The following is a 24,429-nucleotide window of genomic DNA, read 5'->3' on the forward strand; positions in this document are numbered from 1 at the left end:
CACAAAAAAATCGTATTGCACAATATGAATATAAATATAAATGGATTGCACGGGTCTCTGGCATATAAAAAAGGTTGGAAACGGGAAAAGAAAAAAAAAGAACAGATGTATCAGTTTACTAGTTTAGATCTGAGTCCTTGCAGCTGTAGGGAAAAAAGTTTTTGCTAGACTGTAGCATCTGGACGAAGGCAGTTCAGTCTGTCACAGCATGAGCTCAGGTGTCCCCTGACTCGTCTTGTTATATAGATCCTGAGCTGTGTTGTCCTGCTCAGAGGAGTGACGTCAACAGCGGCTCAAGCCTGTGTGTTTGTGCTTTGACACACAACAGATCTAGTGCATCCACAGTGTGAAGGCAAGTATTCGCACCCTCTATCGAGAATACAGCTATTCATTCATTGATTAAGTATAGAGAATCCATCCATTTTCTAACCATTTTATTCAGCTTTGGGAGCTGGAGTCTATCCCAGCAGGCAACAGGCGCAAGGCAGGGTACAACCCTGGGCAGGACACCAGTCCATCACAGGACACACACACACTCACACCAGGGCCAGTTTTCCCAGAAGCCAGTTAATCTCCCAGCACGTCCTCGGACTGTGGGAGGAAACTGGAGCACCTGGAGGTAAACCCACACAAACATGGGGGGGAGAACATGCAAACTCCACACAGACAGCAACCCCAGGGCCGGACTTGAACCCAGGGCCTCAGGACTGCGAGGCAGCAACGCTCACTACTGCACCACTGTGCCTCTTCATGCTGTGTGAAAAAAACGACCAGTTTGTTGAACACCCATTCACCTGAGCCAGTGGCAGTTAGTGTGTGAACTGATCTGATAAGACTGGTGCCTGGAAATCCTGTCTGTACACTGATGTCCTTCAGATGAGGCATTAAAGCAGAGGTGAGCCTTCCTGGTCGGGGGCGCTGTGTCTGCAGATTTGTCTATAATAATAATAATAATAATAATAATAATAATAATTGCTTACACTGTGCAGCCCCACCTGGACGATGCGACGGCAGCCATAGTGCGCCAGAACGCTCCCCACACCCCAGCTCTCAGTGGGGAGGAGAGCAGAGTGATGGAGCCAGTTCAGAGAGGGGTGTTATTAGGAGGCCATGATGGGTAAAGGCCAGGGGGGGAATTTGGCCAGGACACCGGGGTGACACCCCTACCTCAGTTTTTCCCAGGAGGTCTATAACCCCCCTCTCTGAACTGGCTCCATCACTCTGCTCTCCTCCCTACTGAGAGCTGGTGTGTGGGGAGTGGACTGGCGCCTCATCCAGGTGGGGGTACACACTGCTGGGGGTGGAGGGGATCCCCATTACCTGTAAAGCGCTTTGAGTGGAGGGTCCGGAAAAGTGCTATATAAGTGTAAGCAATTAATAATAATAATAATAATAATTATTATTATTATTATTATTATTATTATTATTATTATTATTATTATTATTATTATTATTATTTCTGCAGATATCTTCCTCACAGAAAGCGGGTTTGTGGTTTAGAAGCGGAACGCCTGTTTGGCGCCGGCGTTTCCCTCCAGCGGGGGGGAATGTTTTGAGCGAGCGGACGGCGCCGGGGTCGTGACCTCCGGCGCTGCCATGGAGACGGATAAAACCGATTAGCGGCGTCTGCACCAAAATAAAAGGCTCATTAAAACTATTTCCATGGCGCTGGGCAGATTTTGATACACCGGAGAGCGGAGATGTCCTCGGCCACTTCAGAACCCAAAGAAAAGTAATTAAAACGCGGTTCGAACGTGATATTGCAGATTATTTCGGCTAATTCTTTACATGAGCAGTTAATCCGATGGCTAACATGAGACGCATACATCATAATAATAATAATACTTTTGAGTAAAGACGGCTTATTTTTGTAGATAGGAATGAAAATCCGCGCATGCAATCGTGCATTCAGGTGTCGTTTTGCAGAATTAAATCATACACTTGTCTACTTATCTCACTTAATGTGAGATGTTAAGAAAAATGTAGACCTCGATTTGACTCTGTAAAACAGAAAACGCGTCGTTTATGGAAACGACGGGTTAGGAATAAATCCCAGCGTGATTACTAGCGGTGTGTGGATTTCCTTAATTTGGCAACCGTGATTTCCGTTCAATTTACTTATTGTGCTACAATAAATCGTTAATCCCGCCCCGAAGTTCGGTTCGGGTGGTCCGGAAGCGGAGTGAATAGATAGATAAGACTTTATTAATCCCGTAGAGAAATTGATGTGTTACAGCCGTCCAGCCCAAGACAAGCAAAAACAGACATCAGAATAGGCGATTAATTATAATACGTACAGTAATACAAAATAAATACATAGATGTGTGCAAAATACGATCATAGTCACTGTAAAAACAATAAAATATGTGCAAAATGTGCATAGGTTTATACAGCCTGATTGTCCAAAAAGTACAATGGAGCAAACATGCTGTCCATAGATGAGCAAATGAAGGGCTAGCAGTCCTAGCGCTCTAGGAGTTTAATCCAGTTTTTGACAGACAGCATCAGTCCTGAAAATATCGTGGTCTTAAAAAAAAAAGAGTACAATTATTTTATTCTTTCTAAAATCGTTCCTTTCAGGCTCGGGTCTGGTGCTGGTCGGTGCGATCAGTCATAGGGCAGAACAACAGAAACGCTGACTGACCCCGGTTTTTGAGCAGGACTGGTTCTCGGGAGCGCCTAAACATCCATCGCGACCTCTTTTCGAAATCCGAGTTGCTTTCACACCGGGGTGAACTCGCTCTCGTTAACCGTCCTGTGGTATGTTACTATGGTACTACGGCCGGGTTTCGGTGGGACTTGTTAACGCCAGATCGCTCGCTGTCTTGCAGCGCCGACGCCAATTCGAAATGGCTGGAAGCTCACTACGACCCGCTGGCTAACCTGTACACTTTCTCCTCCTGCATCGGTAAGACCCGGCGAGCGTCAGGGCTTGGTTACTGCTCGTCTGGAGGCGAATTGCCCTGCTGAGGCTTTTGTATTTTAGGGAGATAGATGAGACTCGATTGATCCCGAAGGGAAATCGACGTGTCTTTGTTGTAAATGTCTGTGGGTTTTATTTTACTTTAGTTTTCTGTTTTGTTTCATGTGAAGTTTTATGTGCTTTGGCAACACAGATTATACCCATCGGTCATGCTAATAAAGCACCTTGAATTGAATTGAATTGACGCACGGAGAGACACAGAGAAACGGAGAGAGAGACACACACAGAGACACAGAGAAACGGAAAGAGAGACACAGAGAAACGCAGAGAGAGACACACACAGACACAGAGAGAGAGAAGAACACACAGAGAGACAGAGAGAGAGAGAGAGAGACAGACAGAGAGAGACAGAAACAGAGAGAGAGACACAGAGAAATAGAGAGAGACTGAAACAGAGAGAGAGACACAGAGAAATAGAGAGAGACACACAGAGAGACACAGAGAAACAGAGAGAGAGACACACAGAGAGACACAGAGAAACAGAGAGAGAGACACACAGAGACACACAGAGACACACAGAGACGCACAGAGACGCACAGAGAGACACAGAGAAACAGAGAGAGACACAGAGAGAGAGGCACACAGAGAGACAGAGAGACACCGAGGGACAGAGAAACAGAGAGAGAGACACACAGAGAGACACAGAGAAAAAGAGCGAGAGACACACAGAGAGACACAGAGAAACAGAGAGAGAGACACACAGAGAGACAGAGAGACACCGAGAGACAGAGAAACAGAGAGAGACACACAGAGACACACAGAGACACACAGAGACACACAGAGATGGAGTCAGTCAGTCTTTATCATCCCCACGGGGGCACTTAGTTCTACAGCAGCAGGGTAGGTGTACAGCCAGAAAAGAAACCCCAAAACACGACTAGTGCATCCCATCCATCTTTGCAAAGAGAAACAAGCGCCGCGACTCCAGATACGACTCCAGGTATGACCGAGATCGCGCGGCGTGCTGGGTGTGGGGGGGGCGCGGTGTCGTCTTCCCCGGGACTGAAGCGCCGCTGTGTTTTTCTCTCGGCAGCGCTGGCTGATCTGCACGGAGATGGAGAGAACAAGGTGAGGGGGCGACCGGAGACCGGCAGGCTGGGGGCTTAAAAAGAGTTTGTAATAAGGGGGGGGGCTGTCCTGCTTTTCTAAGCCTGAATCCTTGAAGCAAAAAACCGACGGGCTTCATTCCCCCCCCCCCCCTCCATGAATGGGCCGTCCCAGCTTAAGTTAACAAATGCATTTTAAAAAAAAAAATAAAGGCACAGGAATAGTCTAACTCCAGCAGGATGTTTTCCTGTCTGGAATCGCCCGTTCCCCCCCCGATCATCGCTTGCTCTCCCGGTGAGTTTTGGGGGGGATTAGGGTGGCCTTCACCTTTGGCACGGGGCATGTGTTTAAAAATCCTCCCTAAAATGGAAAAAAAAAAAAGCTTCAAAGTCCAAAAAGCCGCTTCTTAACTGATGCAGTTGACTGTGGGGGGGCGCTGAAGCGATCCATATCCGTGTCTAAAACCCAGAAAACGAAATGCATTGGGGGGAACGGCTACCCCCAATTCAAGCGAGCAGTTCCTTCCTGCTTGGAGATTGAAGCCTTGGAGGGAACGTGCTGGGCTACCGATCCTAATCTGTCCACTAGGCAAAATGCAAGGTCGGTACCGACGTTGCAATGAATCTAGAATGCCGCATTTCGATTGGAGTGCAATGTTTACAGCTCTAGGGGGCAGTGTGGAGGGCTCGGGCCATCCGATCCCACCGCTGACACCACGAGCTGTTTCACCCCAGTGGCTCCACCCCAGTCAAGCCCCCTGCATCAATGGGCAACGGGGGGTGTAACCTTTCAGTGGGACGTCCGCGCTCTTCCGCTTAAAACCTCTGAGCCAGGGTAGGCTGCGACCTAGCGACGAGGCCCGGGCGCGGGCGTCCTCGTGATCGAACCCCTTGTCCCGTGCCAGCTGGTGGTGGGAGACCTGGGCACCGGCGTCTACAACATGAAGCTGAAGGTGTACAGGGGCACCAGCCTGGTGAGCGAGAACACCCTGCTGGACCTGCCCACCGGCCTGGTGGCCTTCCTGATGGACCAGCACGAGCCGCGCACGCCCGCCGTGGCCGTGGCCTCGGGCCCCTTCATCTACATCTACAAGAACCTGCGGCCCTACTTCAAGTTCACGCTGCCCCCCCTGGAGGTCAACGCCCTGGAGCAGGAGGTCTGGAGCCAGGCCAGGGAGGTGGGTCTGGACGGGGCTGGGGCCGGGGGCCGAGTTGGGGGGGGTGGGGGGGTCGGGTCAGCTGGACGGGGAACTCCGCGTCTCGCCCCAGAAGTGGCAGACGTTCACGGCCTCAACCCGCTTTTAGATCACCCCACCGATCGCCCAATCAGATTTGATTCATATATAGCGCCTTTCAATCCAGAGTTTGCTCGAGGTGCTTTACAACATGATACCTACATGGGGAAAAAAACGGGAGTACGGTCAACGGACAAAATATAATCATACAAAAAAAAACGCGTAGAAATGTGAAATTAAATGAAAGAAGTGGGTTTCCAATTCAAGGTCGCTGAAAAACAGGTAGGTGTAGCTAAGGGCTGAAAAAAAACAACTCTAGAGCGAATACTCCTTCAGACAAAGCTTAAAACGCACATCAGATCAGCAGAGACCTTGGATTACTCACCCTGCAGCTCCCCACTGGCAGCCCTGCACTGAAGCTCAGCAGGGGTGAGTACCTGGAGGGGAGACTCCTGGGAGAGCTGAGGCTGCTGCTGGAAGAGGTGTTAGTGGGGGCCAGCAGGGGGCGCTCACCCTGCGGTCTGTGTGGGTCCTAATGCCCCGGTATAGTGACGGGGGACACTAGACTGTAAACGGGCGCCGTCCTTCGGATGGGACGTCAAACCGAGGTCCTGACTCTCTGTGGTCATTAAAAATCCCAGGGTTTTTCTCGAGAAGAGTAGGGGTGTTACCCCAGTGTCCTGGCCAAATTTCCCCCCTGGCCTTTACCCATCATGGCCTCCTAATAACCCCCCTCTCTGAACTGGCTCCATCACTCTGCTCTCCTCCCCACTGAGAGCTGGGGTGTGGGGAGCGGACTGGTGCCTCATCCAGGTGGGGGTACACACTGCTGGGGGTGGAGGGGATCCCCAGGACCTGGAAAGCGCTTTGAGTGGAGGGTCCAGAAAGGCGCTATACAAGTGTAAGCAATTATTATTATTCTTATTCAGAGCTGCGAAACCTTCAGATTTCTGCTCTCCGTTGAGACCAGGTGAGGGGCGGTACCTCTGCTTATTTCCTGGCTCAACAAAAATGCCGTTCTTTGCCTTGAGTTCATCGTTATTACTTTGATATTATTGTAGTAAGAATCGGTAAAACGTGAAATCTAAATTGTTGTGGTGCTTTCCTTCTTATTCTCCGAAGGTTAGTTCTGGGAAGGAGAAAATCTGGGAACTTTTAAATGTCTTAATCGAAATCTCTTGCATCAACATCCCTGCTTGGGCTCAATTCACAAGCGCTTAGGTCACGACCGGGAGGTTTATTTCTGTATAAACTCCCAAATGGGAATCCGAAATCCAACATTGTAAGATTTTGGCAGTGTCGGCCGATGGATTTCTTCAGGCGGGTTGAATGGGCAGAGGACAGCTACTGAAGAAAATGAAAAAGCACTGGCACTAGTGTGGTACAAGTTCATAGCCTCACGGCCGCCCACCTCACCCTGTCTGACTCTGTGTGCCTCGTGTTTCCTCGCAGGATAAAATTGATCCCATGTCCCTGAAGGAGATGCTGGAAGGAATCCGGTGAGTCGCTGGTTCGGGAAAGTTTGACACTGAGGAATATTGTCCCCCTGTGTACAGTACTACTGGGCGAACACTGAGGAATATTGTCACCCTGTGTACAGTACTTACTGAGCAAACACTGAGGAATATTGTCACCCTGTGTACAGTTCTTACTGAGCGAACACTGAGTAATATTATCACCCTGTGTACAGTACTTACTGAGCGAACACTGAGTAATATTGTCACCCTGTGTACAGTACTTACTGAGCAAACACTGAGTAACACAGTCACCTTGTGTACAGTACTGACTGAGTGCACACTGAGTAATATTATCACCCTGTGTACAGTACTGACTGAGTGAACACTGAGTAACACAGTCACCTTGTGTACAGTACGGACTGAGTGCACACTGAGTAATATTATCACCCTGTGTATAGTACTTACTGAGTGCACACTGAGTAATATTATCACCCTGTGTACAGTACTGACTGAGTGCACACTGAGGAATACGGTCACTCTGCTGTATATATGATATATAGAAAAACAGATGTTCTGACGAGCCCTCGCTCGCTGACTCTGCCAGACTGACCGCGGTCTCTCTTCCGATGGCAGGGAGAAGGCTGACGTCCCGCTGTCTGTCAGATCGCTGAAGTGAGTCTGCGCCAGTCGTCGCCACCCTTCCTCTCGTGCCGGGTCAGCGTACGGGCTGAATTCCACGCGGAGACGCAGGGAAACGCCTAACTCAGCAGTATCAGTTCAGCAGGTGGCGGATCCCTGTTCTCAGGGTGATGTGCGTACAGTAATCCCAGTCCGACAGGTGATTGTGTCGGATGTCCACAGCGCTGTAAGTAGAGGGATACCGTGAAGCTGGTTTTACACTATAATCTGTTCCAGTCAGAAATACAAGGTGGCGTAGCGTAGTAGCTAAGTCTCTGCAGTCTCAGCTGGTGGGTTGTGGGTTCGAGATGCGTCTCTGGGCCCTGCTGTCGTACCTTAAGCGAGGCGCTCTACCCCAGTTGCCCCAGTCCACCCAGCTGTATGAACGGGCACCAGCACCCTCGTCGTCCCTGTGATGGGCCGGTGCCCCAGCAGAAAGGGGGGACGAGCCCAGAGGGGGGAGTCACATGCTCTCCGCTCGCTAAAACGCCGTGGCAGCCACCATCAGCCCTGACTGAGCGATACCAGAGCCGATGAGCACGGCAGCACCGCCAAACGGGCCGATGAGAGCCGCCGACTTCGCTCGGATTTCTCAGGGATGTCGTGTCGTACAAGTGACAAAGCTCAGGTAGTCTCTTTATTTACACATGCGGATGGAAGACCGGCTTGCAACCAACCAGACTTAAAAAATGAGTAGCTGAAGATGGTCCTTTATACCTTAAAACCAAACGAGTTACACATTCTAAACAAATGAGAAGACGGCAACACCTGCCAATTAATTATATCTAAGTTGCAGACTGGACAACAGTTCTTTTCATGTTCTGGGCAGCTGACCAAGTACACGCCCCTTATCTTACTGACCGAGGACAGGCGGCATCTTTAGATATATTTGAGCGCAAAGCCTACTTGAAGACACTGGACTGCATAGTTGGCGAAAATATGAAAAACAAGACATTCTATTATCATCTCACTTCCAGGGCGTCTCTCTTAGCTCCTCAGGGATCTGTTTGTGCCGTTGAAAGTAGTGTCGCGAGATATAGCGCTGTCTTTATCAGGGTGTGTGATGTCACTACCCCTCCCCCTTAGAGGCACAGGAGGCCAAAACCGGTCTCAGTCATTAGTTATTATAATAATAATAATAACAACAACAACATAAGTTTATTAGCCCTTTACAATTTCTTGCGTTAGGAATGATCTTTTCGCAGACCCCAACTTGCTCTCCAGGAGACACGCAGACAGGGAGAGAGAAGCTGGGGGTCAGAGCGCAGGGTCGGCCATTTATACGGCGCCCCTGGAGCAGTTGGGGTGAAGGGCCTCGCTCAGGGGCCCCAACGGAGTAGGATTCCTCTGCCGGCGGCGGGATTTGAACCGGCAACCTCCCAGCCACCGGCAGAGATCCTCAGCCACAGAACCACCCCAAAAAAATTAGTTAGTGCCCTGTTTGTGCCATCGAAAGCACTTGCCTTCTTTATTTGGGGGGTCGTGACCTTACTCAACCCCCCCTCCCCACAGCAGCGACAAGGGACTCCCCGAAAAAAGACGGCTCTGTAACTCAGGAACAGAAAACACAAGCTGTGGGGCTGAAACCTCCCGGGCCTCTTGGAGATCAGGGCAAACGCGTCCCGTTTCTCCCTCTCTACGGAGCGCCGGGTGGGCGTGACGGGGGTGGGGGGGTGGGGTTTGCGCCGTGATGGCTGTCACGTGCAGGTCCTTCCGGACCCTATGCAGACGACACAATCCGGGTTAAAGTGAGAAAACACAGGGGGGAAAAAAGTCTTTTTTCCAGGGTGTCCCGTCCCGGGTGCGCTGGAGTGTGGGGAAGGTGTGGCCGAGGCAACCGATCCAGAGAATAAACCCACAGGCGAATCCAAGAAACGGGCAAAAGTCCAGGGCCAGGTGATGCATCCGAAACGCAGGATTAAAAACGGGAACCGGGTCGGAACCGGCGAGGGAAACGGGAACAGGCTCAGGAACGAAGTCCCGGGCTCGCCCGATTTGGAAACCAATGCAGAGCCTCGATTGAAGTCGGCGTCTGGCTTATGAAGGGGGGGGGGGCTGGAATAAGGAGCAGGTGCGGGCAACGAGGCAGCCCCCTTAAGAGGAGGGGTTGGCGAGCGGGACAGCGGACCGGTGGTGACTGATCTCCGTCTTTCCCCAGGTTCCTCATGCTGGAGCCCCAGGAGATGGAGGCCTACGTCAACCTGCACAAGCAGCAGCCCGTCCGGAGGCAGGTCAGTCCCCGTCCAGTACGAAAGAGAACTGGACCGCCGGACTGCCCGGGGAGGGGGGGAGAGGGACCACCTCCAGCAGAGGGGCTGGTTCCCGCCTGTTCTCTCTACCGTAAAAAATAATAAACGGAGCAGGTTAAATAGCTGCTGTGAGGCGGGGGGGGGAGTTTGGAAAGCACTTGTAGTGAGGTCTGAGGTCATCAGAGTGGGGGAGAAATTTCCTGCTTCCTCAACAGAGGGCGCTGGATTTCGAATTTCAGTGGTGTTGTACCTCCCAGGAGGATGTGATGCACCCGGGGCCACACACAGATGTCGATACTCGGATCATTCTGATTGGCTCAGCAGATTTCAGTTCAATTCAGGGGGCTTTCTTAGCACGACCGATGGGTACGATCAGCGTTGCCGAAGCAAATCAAAATAATACAATTCACATGGCACAAAACGTAAAATAAAATCTACAGACATATTACAGACATTTACAACAGAGACATATCTTAAAATATTTACATATACTGTAAAAATATGGAGCATTATTGGGAAACAGGCTCACTGTCTGTTCCTCAGGCTGGGACAGGAGATCACACACTGTATTATTATTATTGAGAGACAGGCTCACTGTCTGTTCCTCAGGCTGGGACAGGAGATCACACACTGTATTATTATTATTGAGAGACAGGCTCACTGTTCCTCAGGCTGGGACAGGAGATCACACACTGTATTATTATTATTATTGAGAGACAGGCTCACTGTCTGTTCCTCAGGCTGGGACAGGAGATCACACACTGTATTATTATTATTGAGAGACAGGCTCACTGTCTGTTCCTCAGGCTGGGACAGGAGATCACACACTGTAATATTATTATTGAGAGACAGGCTCACTGTCTGTTCCTCAGGCTGGGACAGGAGATCACACACTGTATTATTATTATTGAGAGACAGGCTCACTGTCTGTTCCTCAGGCTGGGACAGGAGATCACACACTGTATTATTATTATTGAGAGACAGGCTCACTGTCTGTTCCTCAGGCTGGGACAGGAGATCACACACTGTATTATTATTATTGGGAGACAGACTCACTGTCTGTTCCTCAGGCTGGGACAGGAGATCACACACTGTATTATTATTATTGGGAGACAGGCTCACTGTTCCTCAGGCTGTGACAGGAAATCACATACTGGGCTGCCAGTTACTCATATACTCTTACCTGGGCTACGCACAGAAAACGTACCTTAAGCCCAGGCATCGGGAGGAAGCGTGCGGATCGAGTAAGGTGCAGGTCCCGCAGAGTGACCGCGGGGCTCTGACCCTCGGCCCGTGACCCTGTGCCCCCAGACCGTCATCACCTGCATCGGCACTCTGAAGAAGAACATGGCGGACGAGGACGCGGTCAGCTGCCTGGTCATCGGCACGGAGAGCAGGGACGTGCTCGTCCTGGACCCAGAGGCCTTCACCATCCTGCACAAGGTGCGACGCTGCTGCTAAGTCACCCTCCCCAGAAATGCTTGGAGCCCCTGGCACTCTACCCTTCGGGTGAGACGCTAAGCTGCCATCCTGTGGCCAGCGTCTCTTCACAGAAGCAGCCTTTTCACTTCTCGGTGTCGGTAAGCCTGCCGAAGGACTGGCTCTTAATACTGTGGAATGTGCCTTCACCGTTGTGATGCAGGGAGTCGTGCCTTCCAGGTTTCTTCTCCTGGCTCGGCCTGTCTTGGTGGCAGGCAGCGGTGGCCCTGGATTAAACGGGGTTTTCTGGCGCATTCATGTGTGTTGAACGTTTTTGCTTCCCTGTATTGGAGCGTAGAGCCTCACAGGGTGCCGGCCGGATTGTGTTCATTGAGGTTCATGAGCGATGATCTCTGACATTAGAGTTATACTTAACAGCTGCCCTGACATCAGAGGCATTTTTAACAGCTGCTGAGCTCTGACATCAGAGGCATGCTGAATAGCTGCTGAGCCCTGATATAAGAGGCATTTTTAATAGCTGCTGAGCCCTGACATCAGAGGCGTTTTTAACAGCTGCTGAGCTCTGACATCAGAGGCATTTTTAACAGCTGCTGAGTCCTGACATCAGAGGCATGCTGACATCAGAGGCATTTTTAACAGCTGCTGAGTCCTGACATCAGAGGCATGCTGACATCAGAGGCATTTTTAACAGCTGCTGAGCCCTGACATCAGAGGCATTTTTAACAGCTGCTGACCTCTGACATCAGAGGCATTTTGAACAGCTGCTGACCTCTGACATCAGAGGCATGCTGACATCAGAGGCATTTTTAACAGCTGCTGAGCCCTGACATCAGAGGCATTTTGAACAGCTGCTGACCTCTGACATCAGAGGCATTTTGAACAGCTGCTGAGCTCTGACATCAGAGGCATTTTGAACAGCTGCTGACCTCTGACATCAGAGGCATTTTGAACAGCTGCTGACCTCTGACATCAGAGGCGTGCTGACATCAGAGGCGTGCTGAACAGCTGCTGAGCTCTGACTGTATCCATCATGATCCCTGCTGTAGATGAGCCTGCCGAGCGTCCCTACCTTCATGGATGTCACAGGCCAGTTTGACATAGAGTTCAGGATCACGGTGGCCTGCCGCAACGGAAACATCTACATCCTCCGCAGGTACGGGGTCAGGGGTCAGGGGGTCAGGGGTCACAGGGGTGGGGAACTGAGTTCTACCTAAGAGTCTCATCACCTTATATTTCTAAAAAAAGAAAAAACGTTCCGCAGCGTTGCTCTGAAAAATATCATAGATAGATAAGACTTTATTGATCCCGAAGGGAAATTGATGTGTTACAGCAGCCCAGCCCAAGACCGGCAAAAACAGACATCAGAATAGGCGAAAAATTATAATACGTACAGTAATACAAAATAAATCCATAGATGTGTGCAAAATCCGATCATAGTCACTGTAAAAACAATAAAATATGTGCAAAATGTGCATAGGTTTCTACAGATTGAGTGTCCAAAAAGTACAATGGAGCAACATGCTGTCCATAGACGATCACCCAATTATCCCCACTGGGTGGAAGCAATAGCACCCACCTCAGTCTGTAGAAACCTATGCACATTTTGCACATATTTTACTGTTTTAACAGTGACTATGATCATATTTTGCACACATCTATGTATTTATTTTGTATTACTGTATTTTGCGTATTCTAATGTCTGTTTTTGCTGGTCTTTTTGCATGCTAGCAGCCATATCACCCTGCAACTCACAACTGGCAACCCACTGGAGACTCAGCAGGTGTGAGCCTGGTCAGTACCTGGAGGGGAGACTCCTGGGAAAGCTGAGGCTGCTGCTGGAAGAGGTGTTAGTGGGGCCAGCAAGGGGCGCTCACCCTGCGGTCTGTGTGGGTCCTGATGCCCCAGTATAGTGACGGGGGACGCTAGACTGTAAACAGGCGCCGTCCTTCGGATGAGACATCAAACCGAGGTCCTGACTCTCTGTGGTCATTAAAAATCCCAGGGTGTTTCTCGAGAAGAGTAGGGGTGTTACCCTGGTGTCCTGGCCAAATTTCCCATCGGCCTTTACCCATCATGGCCTCCTCATAACCCCCCTCTCTGAACTGGCTCCATCACTCTGCTCTCCTCCCCACTGAGAGCTGGGGTGTGGGGAGCGGACTGGCGCCTCATCCAGGTGGGGCTGCACACTGGTGGCTGGGGGTGGAGGGGCTCCCCATGACCTGTAAAGCGCTCTGAGTGGAAGGTCCAGAAAAGCGCTATATAAGTGTAAGCAATTATTATTATCCTCTGTGTGTGTGTGTTACAGAGAGTCAACCAAGCCAAAGTACTGCATTGAGCTGAGCTCCCACCCAGTGGGGCTGGTCAGGGTGGGCAAGAACGTGGTGGTGGGCTGCACCCAGGAGACCTTGCACGGCTTCACCCAGAAGGTAAGGGCCCCCACCTTGGCAGTCCCAGGTCATAACCCCTTAAGTTACCAGGAGGGGAGGAACGCTGAGGCCTGTCTGCTGCTTCTCAGAGAGCCTATCCATATTCCTTCCCTGATCGGATCCGCTCCCGGATCCTGACCCCGGGACCTCATGGAACATACGTTCCGGCCTCGCACGTCATCCGTTACCCCGGCTACAGCTTCGTCTGCGGGCAGTCCTGCGAGGAGGTGGGGGGGCTGCTCTGTACACAAAGGGGGGCGGGAGGGGGGAACGAGCTGCCCCCGCCGATGTTGGCGAAGCCTTGGCTTCCCGCCCGAAACGGCGGGAGGAGAACGTCCAATGAGCCCTGCTTTACGCAAAGGGGGGTGGGGGGGTGGAACAGGCCCGTCGAAAAGTATGGGCTTCTACAAGAAACCCCCGGATTAATTGGATTAATGAGCTGGCAACTACCAAACGAACTGGACGGTCTGAATTTCCTCCTCTCGTTTGTCACCTCTTGTTCTTAAAAATGACGCAAGATGGGCTGGCCTCTGTTTCAGCCCCCGGTTCGGGCTGTTACCGATTACAGAGGGCCCCCGTTCTTCAGAAAGTACAGGGCTCAACAAGCCAGGCTGTCCAAAATGTCCTCCCTGGCAGGGAAAGAAGCTGTGGACAGCCTACCTGCCGGCTCCCATCACCACCATGAGCCTGATGGACCACCACGCCAGGGGCTTCCAGGCCGTGCTGGTGGGACTGACCAACTGCCAGGTCCACATGTACTGCGACAAGAATCTGGTCGGCGTGATCAAGACTCCGGTAAGGCCCGGTTCTGCTCTCTGGACCCCCGACCCCCCCCCACGCAGTCGAGAGCGTGAATCACCCAGCCGTCGGCCGGGGTCGAAGAAATGACGAGAAGCTCCGTTTTGAAAGGCCGTGGCGAGATCACCCCCTGGAAACAGCCTAGAGAGGTGAACCAGCACCGAAGTCAAAGGGAATTGACTCTCGTTTCCCGATCCCCTCCTGTCGTTTCAGGACATGGTGACCAGCATTTGCTTCGGGAGGTACGGCCGAGAGGACGGCGCTCTGATTATGACCACCAAAGGTACACAGTAGGGGGGAGGGGGTCTCGTAGCGCCTGGCTGTGCAGACAGAGCAGGAATGTGCGTCTCCCCGGTGGGGCGGCTGGTGCAGAATGAAAAGAAGGAACTTTATCGGCCCTATACAGTTTCTTGCATTAGGAATGTGTCTTTTCGCAGACCCCAGCTTGCTCTCCAGGAGACCCACAGACAGGGAGAGAGAAGCTGGGGGTCAGAGCGCAGGGTCGGCCATTTATACGGCGCCCCTGGAGCAGCTGGGGGTGAAGGGCCTTGCTCCCCAATGGAGTAGGATTCCTCTGCCGGGCCGCGGGATTCGAACCAGCAACCTCCCAGCCACAGAGCCCCCGCCCCGCCCCCATCGTGATCTTTGACCCTTAAGAGCCCCAGTAGACAACAAGATCGTTTGTTTCCGTTTGCTCCGGTATGGGGAAAGCTGACTTTTTTGCGAATTGGGCCGGCCGAAAGACCGCCCAACGTGCTCGGCTCGCGCCCTGATCCATCTGCCTCTCCCCCCCACCATCCTAGTCCATTATGGCCAGCAGCCATATCACCCTGCAACTCACAACTGGCAGCCCCACTGGAGCTCAGCAGGTGTGAGCCTGGCCAGTACCTGGAGGGGGAGACTCCTGGGAAAGCTGAGGCTGCTGCTGGAAGAGGTGTTAGTGGGGCCAGCAGGGGGCGCTCACCCTGCGGTCTGTGTGGGTCCTGATGCCCCAGTATAGTGACGGGGGACACTAGACTGTAAACAGGCGCCGTCCTTCGGATGAGACGTCAAACCGAGGTCCTGACTCTCTGGGGTCATTAAAAATCCCAGGGTGTTTCTCGAGAAGAGTAGGGGTGTTACCCCAGTGTCCTGGCCAAATTTCCCCCCCTGGCCTTTACCCATCATGGCCTCCTAATAACCCCCCTCTCTGAACTGGCTCCATCACTCTGCTCTCCTCCCCACTGAGAGCTGGGGTGTGGGGAGCGGACTGGCGCCTCATCCAGGTGGGGGTACACACTGCTGGGGGGTGGAGAGGGATCCCCATGACCTGTACAGAGCTCTGAGTGGAGGGTCCAGAAAGGCACTATATAAGTGTAAGCAATTATTATTCTTATTATTAATTATCCCGGGCCAGGCGGCGGCCTGATGGTGAAGATCCTGAAGCGCACGGCGGCGTTTGAGGACAGGGACACCACCCCCGGGCCGCCTGCGGCCCAGAGCGTCAGGCTGAACGTGCCCAAGAAGACCAAGCTGTACGTGGACCAGACCCTGCGGGAGCGCGAGAGTGCCGTGGGTACGTCTCGGGAGCGGGGCGGCGCGTTTAAGCTGAAGGCCGACGGGTGAGGCCCACCCCCGTCAGGCAGGTGGGTCGGTCGGTCCCTTCTCGGGCCATGGAGGCTCATGGGGGACAAGGGCCACCATGTTTCTTGAACTTGAACTTGAACTTTATTGCCCATATGTAACCGGTACTGGTACAATGGAATTCTTACTGACAGAAAGTCTCTCGATTGTAAAACAAGTGTAAGAAACAAGACAAAGTGCAAACAGTGCATCAAGACAGTGTACAAACAAACAAACAAACAATAGACAATGTGCAAGTAAACATGTGGACAGTTTGAATGTAAACAATACAGACGTGTAAACAATGACTGGAGATGTGCAATAGATAAATTACAATGAGGTAGATGGTGATGGTGTAGCTGTGGTCCGAGGGGGGTGGCTAAATGTGTTCGCCAGTCTCACTGCTTGTGGATAGAAGCTATTGAAGAATCTAGTGGTAAGTGTCCGTATGCTCTTATATCTCTTGCCTATATAAGGTGGCCTATATTCCTGGCCGTCCGACACTGGAGGTGGAGGTGATGTGGTCGGCATCGCGCCCCGGCCGGTCTGTTACCCCCGGACAACGTTCCCTCTCGTTTTGAATGGCCCGTGCGCGCAAAAATTTCAAATTGTGCAACTCCCCCCCCCCCGCCTCCGCCCCGTGACCAAAACTTCAATCGACCAAAAAAAGTTCAATTTCCCGTGTGCGCACACAGGCTCGGCTTAGAGGGAACGTTGCCCCCGGGAGGGTTAACCCCCCCCGGTACTTGTTCGGAAAGCAGGCTGAGTGGAGCTGGGAGCCGTCCGGAAGGAAATCGGAGCAAGCCCCATCCCCTGCCCCCCTTCCCTGGGATCGAACCCGGGACCTTCCGGTCGGGGGCTAGACGCCCTTGCCGTCTCAAGTCAGGGGACGGGGGAGAAGGGCTGGAGGCCAGGCTGCAGACGTGAAGCGATCGGCTGGCCTCTGTTTCAGCTGAAGTTCAGGCGCTGTACAGCAGCAGGAGAGGAAAGGGTTTTTCCCCTGACTCTGTCTGCCCCCCCCCCCGCCCCCCCCAGCTAGGTTCTCTAGCAAAAAACCGCAATGCAGTGACTGCTTCCTCATCTCAATGCTTTCGACGGAAAAGACGCCCCCCCCTGTCAGACGCTCTTAATTTATAATCTGCTGTCTATGTATTATTTATATCAAAGGCATGTTAACAATAGCAAAAACTAAAACATTGAGCGCAAGCAGCTTTTATAGGTATAAGGTTATCGATGCTTCTAGTTAACACCTGGGTTACACAGAAGATATGCCCAGGTTACAGTTATGTTATGTTATGTATAGAGGCCTTATCGCCAGCAGCCATATCACCCTGCAGCTCACAACTGGCAGCCCCACTGGAGCTCAGCAGGTGTGAGCCTGGTCAGTACCTGGAGGGGAGACACCTGGGAAAGCTGAGGCTGCTGCTGGAAGAGGTGTTAGTGGGGCCAGCAGGGGGCGCTCACCCTGTGGTCTGTGTGGGTCCTGATGCCCCAGTATAGTGACGGGGGACACTAGACTGTAAACAGGCGCCGTCCTTCGGATGAGACGTCAAACCGAGGTCCTGACTCTCTGCGGTCATTAAAAACCCCAGGGTGTTTCTCGAGAAGAGTAGGGGTGTTACCCCAGTGTCCTGGCCAAATTTCCCCCCTGGCCTTTACCCATCATGGCCTCCTAATAACCCCCCTCTCTGAACTGGCTCCATCACTCTGCTCTCCTCCCCACTGAGAGCTGGGGTGTGGGGAACGGACTTGCGCCTCACCCAGGTGGGGGTACACACTGTCTGGGTGGAGTTTGCGTGTTCTCATTATGTAAATGTGGGTTTCCTCCGGGTGCTCCAGTTTCCTCCCACAGTCCACAGACGTGCTGGTGAGTGTGTCTCCCTGCGATGGACTGCTGTCCCATCCAGGGTGTACCCTGCCTCGGGCCCATTGCTTGCTGGGATAGACTCCGGCTCCCCATGACCCTCGATTAGAACAAGCAGTTAGGAAATGAATGGATGGGAAGTTCCTCTTTGCCTGTCCCTCGTGATTGCAGCAGGTACCAGCAGATGGCGCTTGAGAGAAACGTTAAATGACAGAAAACTTACAGTCGTGCTTGAAGGGATCTGAAAAGAAAGTAGTGCCAAACCATCTTCACGTTTTGAAGATCACTTTATTAGCCATATACAATTTTTTGCATTAGGAATGTGTCTTTTTGCAGACCCCAGCTTGCGCTCCATGAGACACACAGACAGAGAGAACCTGGGGGTCGGAGCGCAGGGTCAGCCATTTATACAGCACCCCTGGAGCAGCTGGGGTGAAGGGCCTCGCTCAGGGGCCCAACGGAGTAGGATTCCTCTGCCAGCTGTGGGATTCGAACCGGCAACCTCCCAGCCACAGGCGCAGATCCTCAGCCACAGAGCCACCGCTCTGCACTTTGTGCCCTGAATGCTACATCATCCCCGTCTGCTCTACAGAGGATAATTTAAAAAAAAAACTATGAAAACTTGTATTAGGAGTTATCCTGAAGAGCTTGCATATATTTTTGCAGCTGCTTTTTCAATTTAGTTTGAAAACTCACTGGTAGCCAGTGCAGGGCTGCGGGCCCAGGAGTGACTGTTGTTCGTTTTGAGAGCCCACCCCTTCCCCCTTGGTGATTGAATCCGCCTTTCTCCCCCCTGCTCCCCCCGTCCCTAGCCATGCACCGAGCCTTCCAGAAGGACCTGTACCGGCTGCGCCTGGCCTCGGCGCGCGCCTACGTCAAGGCCCTGGAGTCCAGCCTCACCCCCATGTCCTCCAGCCTCTCCGAGCCGCTCAAGATGAACGCGGTGGTGAGTTTTTGAGCTGCAGCACGATATCTGGAATCAGGGTCACGGAGAGGGCAGCATCTCCGGAGTCCTGCGGGTGTTACTGTAGGGATGAGGAGCTCCAGTCCCGGCGAGCAGCAGTCCCGCAGGTCTTACTGTAGGGATAAGGAGCTCCGGAGTCCCGCGGGTGTTACCGTAGGGATGAGGAGCTCTGGAGTCCTGGAGAGCAGCAGTCCTGAGGGAGTTACTGTAGGGATAAGGAGCTCCAGAGTCCTGCGGGTGTTACTGTAGGGATGAGGAGCTCCGGAATCCTGCGGGTGTCACTGTAGGGATGAGGAGCTCCGGAGTCCTGCGGGAGTTACTGTAGGGATGAGGAGCTCCGGTCCCGGAGAGCAGGAGTCCTGCAGGTGTTACTGTAGGGAAGAGCCACTCCATGTGCAAATTCATAAGAAAAGCGTAAAAAACTAAAAACCAGATTATTCAATTCCCTGTCCTGTCTTTGAAGAGTGTTCTCCGCTGTCCCTCCCGGTCTTCACTTATAGTTTAGAAATGAGAAACGATAAGTCAACAGGTAACAGGCCTGGCTGCCCCTGTGTCCAGCAGCCCTCCTGAACGTAGGTCCGCTTCGCTGGCCCGCGCACGCGCGTGTCGTCTCTCCTCACCGGTTCCGTGCCGTCCCCCCCCGCAGGTCCAGGGCCTGGGCCCGTCCTTCAAGCTGACCCTCAACATCCAGAACACGGCGGCCTGCCGGCCTGTGATGAACCTGGCCGTCAGCTTCCTGTATGACGAGAGCCTGTACTCCATGAAGTCGGCGTTCTTCAAGGTCCGGGCCAGACCGGCGCCGATCCGCTCTGTACACCCTTCTCCGGTCCCGACCGGCGCCGACCCACTCTGTACACACAGTCACCCGGGCCAGACCGGCGCCGATCCGCTCTGTACACCCTTCTCCGGTCCCGACCGGCGCCGACCCACTCTGTACACACAGTCCCCGGCCCCGACCAGCGCCAATCCGCTCTGTACACACAGACACCCGGGACCGACCGGCGCTGATCCGCTCTGTACATACAGACACCCAGGCCAGACCGGCGCCGATCAGCTCTGTACACACAGACACTCGGGACCGACCGGCGCCGACCCGCTCTGTACACACAGACACCCAGGCCAGACCGGCGCCGATCAGCTCTGTACACACAGACACCCGGGCCCGACCGGCGCTGATCCGCTCAGTACATACAGACACCCGGGCCAGACCGGCGCCGATCCGCTCTGTACACACAGCCCCCGGGCCTGACCGGCGCCGATCTGCTCTGTACATACAGACACCCGGGCCAGACTGGCGCCGACCTGCTCTGTACACACAGACACCCGGGCCAGACCGGCGGCGATCCGCTCTGTACACACAGACACCCGGGCCCGACCGGCGCCGACCTGCTATGTGCATACATACACCCGGGCCCGACCGGTGCCGACCCGCTCTGTACATACATACACCCGGGCCCGACCGGTGCCGACCCGCTCTGTACATACAGACACCCGGGCCAGACCAGCACCGACCCACTCTGTACATACAGACACCCGGGCCAGACTGGCGCCGACCTGCTCTGTACACACAGACACCCGTGACCCGTTTTCTCATCCCTCAGTTCCCTGCGGCCAGAGCTCTCTGCCGTGCCCACTGGTTGAAAGCGCCCCGCCATACTGGGCGTGTCTGGGCTCTGATGCGAGAGCCTCTTGTCTCCTCTCCCTTTGCAGATCCCCCTTCTGATCCCGGGACTGAACTACCCCATCGACACCTTCGTGGAGTGCCTGAGTGACAAGGGCATCTCGGACATCATCAAGGTCTGGACCGTTTCCGCAGGGCCGTCGGAAAAGGGGCCGGGCGGGCGTGGGGAGGCCCTCTGGGAAAAACCAGGCGGCCGCTCGGAGTGCTGCTGGGCATTGGCGGACCTGTAGGGGGCGCCCTTTCGTCTGCACCAGAAGTTCCAAATCCGTTTCCCCAGTGTGGTGACTGAGGACACCGCTGAAGGAGATACTGTCTCTGAGATGAGATGTTCAAGGTCCATTTTATTATGAAGGCTCCCATGACAGTTCCTAAGAGGAGTTTCCTAGTTATACTCCACTTGGCTTGAACTTTTTGGTCTTCCTTAAGTCCCCCTCTAATTGAACTGGTGCAGCAGTGTCTCACGCTACCCCAGAACACTGTGTGTCTCCCAGGTGGGGGCTGCTGGTGCAGAATGATCACTGTGTGTCTCCCAGGTGGGGGCTGCTGGTGCAGAATGAACACTGTGTGTCTCCCAGGTGGGGGCTGCTGGTGCAGAATGAACACTGTTTGTCTCCCAGGTGGGGGCTGCTGGTGCAGAATGACCACTGTGCGTCTCCCAGGTGGGGGCTGCTGGTGCAGAATGATCACTGTGCGTCTCCCAGGTGGGGGCTGCTGGTGCAGAATGAACACCGTGCGTCTCCCAGGTGGGGGGCTGCTGGTGCAGAATGAACACTGTGTGTCTCCCAGGTGGGGGCTGCTGGTGCAGAATGATCCCTGTGCGTCTCCCAGGTGGGGCTGCAGAACAGTGCTGGATGTATTGGGGGTCCCCCAATACAAGAGGTCCCTCATATTCTCTATGTAAAGCACTTGGGGATCCTGTGGAATGAAAGACACTGTATAAATGCAATTATTGTTAACATTTACACCACATTCTTTTCACTCATGAGGACATTGGGCCAGGCTTGAGGCGGACACACGTTCTCTGGTCTTGTGTTTCCTCCTGGAGACCCGGGGTGCTGACCCGGCCCTGTGCTCCCTGTGCTTGCAGGTGTTCGTCCTCCACGAGGGCAAGAGCGCCCCCTTGCTGACCGCCCACATCAACATGCCCGTGAGCGAGGGGCTGGCAATGGCCTGAGGTCCGGAAGAGAGGAGGGGCGGACACGCCGACGCACGTGAAGTCGTACACGCGCACTGACACACACACTGACATACACGCACACGCACGCCGACGCACGCTGACACACGTGATGTCGCACAGGCACACACTGACATACATGCACACCTACACACGTGATGTCGCACACACACACACACTGACATACACGCACACGCACGCCGACGCACGCTGACGCACGCTGACACACGTGATGTCGCACACGCACACACTGACATACATGCACACGCACACTGATGCACCTGATGTCGCACACACACACACACTGACATACACGCACACGCACGCCGACACACACTGACATACACGCACACGCACGCTGACGCACCTGATGTCGCACACACACTGACACACACACACGCACACCGACACACACTGACATACACGCACACGCACACTGATGCACCTGATGTCGCACACGCACACCGACACACACACACTGACATACACGCATGCTGACGCACGCACACTGACGCTCAATGTCACTCGCACACCAACACACAGTTTCGCACGCACACACACACACACTGACACGCACGATGTTGTATGCACACTGACGCACAATATCGCATGCACGCTGATGCATACGCACCCACTCAGACATGCAATATGTTGCACGCACAGAGATGCACACTGACACACACAATTTCACACACTGATGCACGCACAGGCACACTGACCCGCCCTGACACACGCAATGTCGCACGCACACGCTGACATTCGCAGTGTTGCAGGCACGCACCGATATCCGCAGTGACCCTCGCACACTGTCGCACACACACCAACATGTAAACGTGCACTTGCACTTGCACGTGCACACACACACACACACACACACACAGACACACAGAGGCTCCAGGCCTCCTTGAAACATTCCAGCGCCGTCTTTACACATAGCATCATCCCAGCACTTCCAGACGGGCCTACAAAGCCTCTCCCTGCCCCTCCATGAAGAGGTTCCCCCTCAAACACGCCCTCCCTCGTCGCCGGAAAAAGACCGACTGCACCCCGGCTCACGAGAGGTTTAACCTTTCACGGGCGGATTGTCCCGTTTCACCACCAAATGAAGAACTGGGGGCCGAAAAGGCGGCCTACAGCTGTCGCAGACTGGAGCCCCGGTATCTCCCTGTGGAGGCGGGCGGGGTCTCCGATGTGGGCGCAGGCTGGGTCACCCCCCCCGGCCCCCCGGAAACAGCCCTACCCGGCAAGCCAGCAACCCCCGATCCCACACGGAGCCGGTCAGAGGCCAGTGGCCCTCAGAGACGGGGCCGAAATGGAGGAAGTGATGAAAGACGCTGACTCAATTTGGCACCTTTTCCCATTCCTCCCAGCGATTCGGGAGCCGGGGCAGGCCCAAAGAGAGAGCCGGCCATCGATGAATGGATCTGTATATTCCAGCCTGAACGGTAGGATATATGTAGAAGGGGCTGAGCCCGTTTCAAGCCGGTGAATTCACTCGGGACACCTCCGCAGGTAAACGCAGTTTCTCCTTCCCCTGCTCCTGTGATTGTACGGGCAGGCGGATGACCTGATCTCAGGACACAGGCCGCCGCCTCAGGGGAACGGCCTTTTATACCAGAGACGACACTCCTAACCCCTCTGCGGTTTGTCCGAGTGGCCGTACGGGGGTGTCGCTAGATTATTTCAGGGGTGGGGGGCCCTGTCTTTCACCGTCTCGAGCGGGCGAGCTGGTCTTCGGCGCGCTCGCCCAGTTCAAGGGCTGCTGGGGGCTGGGGAGGGGGGGTGTGTAGCACAAGCAGGGTCTGGAATTCTGGGAGGCCTCTAAAACAGCTGGTTCGATAAATGGGAAAAAATAAAACTAGCAAGAAGCTGAAAAGCTTTACAATGTTGAGACGTTCTTGTTGTTTTTTTTACAGACTTGCCTTAAAATAGTGTGTTATAATAGTGTATAATATGACTATAATAATAATTGCTTGCACTTCTATAGCGCCTTTCGGGACCCTCCACTCAGAGCTCTGTACAGGTCATGGGGATCCCCTCCACCCCCAGCAGTGTGTACCCCCACCTGGATGAGGCGCCAGTCCGCTCCCCACACACCCCAGCTCTCAGTGGGGAGGAGAGCAGAGTGATGGAGCCAGTTCAGAGAGGGGGGTTATTAGGAGACCATGATGGGTAAAGGCCAGGGGGGGAATTTGGCCAGGACACCAGGGTAACACCCCTACTCTTCTCGAGAAACACCCTGGGATTTTTAATGACCACAGAGAGTCAGGACCTCGGTTTGACGTCTCATCCGAAGGACGGCGCCTGTTTACAGTCTAGTGTCCCCCGTCACTATACTGGGGCATCAGGACCCACACAGACCGCAGGGTGAGCGCCCCCTGCTGGCCCCACTAACACCTCTTCCCTGTACAGAGCTCTGAGTGGAGGGTCCAGAAAAGCGCTATAGAAGTGTAGGCAATTATTATTATTAACCAGATCGCAGATCTGGGGGTCCCCCAGCACCGGAATGGGAATGGGGGAACCCCTGCTGTACTGTAGCTGCCTCTGGTGGGCGGGGGGGGGGGGTCATTCTCCCTCTGATCTTGATTGAATCAGTGAGTTGGATCAGAGGTCGGTCGCTCGTCTGGCGAACCTCTCTCTCTCTCCAGCTCCGCTATCTCCGCTGATCGGGACCCCATTGTCTTTCCTGGCGCTAAACCGATCAACCGCTGACCTGATCAGTCCCACCATTGTGTGGGCGCCGTGGGAGTCCGGTCACCCGTGCGAATCGCCCTTAAAAAAAGATCCATTTACAATGCCTCGCTTCCGTGGGAGAAATAATGGCGTGGCTTT

The 24,429-nt window shown here is 53.7% G+C and overlaps 1 protein-coding gene across 2 annotated transcripts; it reads left to right on the forward strand.

Moving 5' to 3' along the window:
• Positions 1 to 1,560: 1,560 nt before the first annotated feature.
• bbs1 (Bardet-Biedl syndrome 1) lies at positions 1,561 to 23,488 on the forward strand. 2 transcript variants are annotated; one of them, XM_069180365.1, is made up of 17 exons: positions 1,561 to 1,732; positions 2,832 to 2,908; positions 4,017 to 4,051; positions 4,935 to 5,207; positions 6,717 to 6,763; positions 7,355 to 7,393; positions 9,558 to 9,630; positions 10,960 to 11,091; positions 12,135 to 12,241; positions 13,394 to 13,514; positions 14,151 to 14,309; positions 14,526 to 14,595; positions 15,709 to 15,867; positions 18,591 to 18,724; positions 19,389 to 19,523; positions 20,453 to 20,539; positions 21,511 to 23,488. In XM_069180365.1, exons 1-17 carry the CDS (start codon positions 1,701 to 1,703, stop codon positions 21,595 to 21,597), a joined length of 1,767 nt encoding a protein of 588 aa, XP_069036466.1. In that variant the 5' UTR covers positions 1,561 to 1,700; the 3' UTR covers positions 21,598 to 23,488. The 2 variants fall into 2 exon arrangements, with proteins under 2 accessions (XP_069036466.1, XP_069036467.1); XM_069180366.1 differs by lacking the exon at positions 2,832 to 2,908.
• The last annotated feature ends 941 nt before the right edge of the window (positions 23,489 to 24,429 follow it).

This window comes from Lepisosteus oculatus, chromosome 18 (assembly GCF_040954835.1).
Source record: "Lepisosteus oculatus isolate fLepOcu1 chromosome 18, fLepOcu1.hap2, whole genome shotgun sequence".
Classification (NCBI taxonomy): Eukaryota; Metazoa; Chordata; class Actinopteri; order Semionotiformes; family Lepisosteidae; genus Lepisosteus; species Lepisosteus oculatus.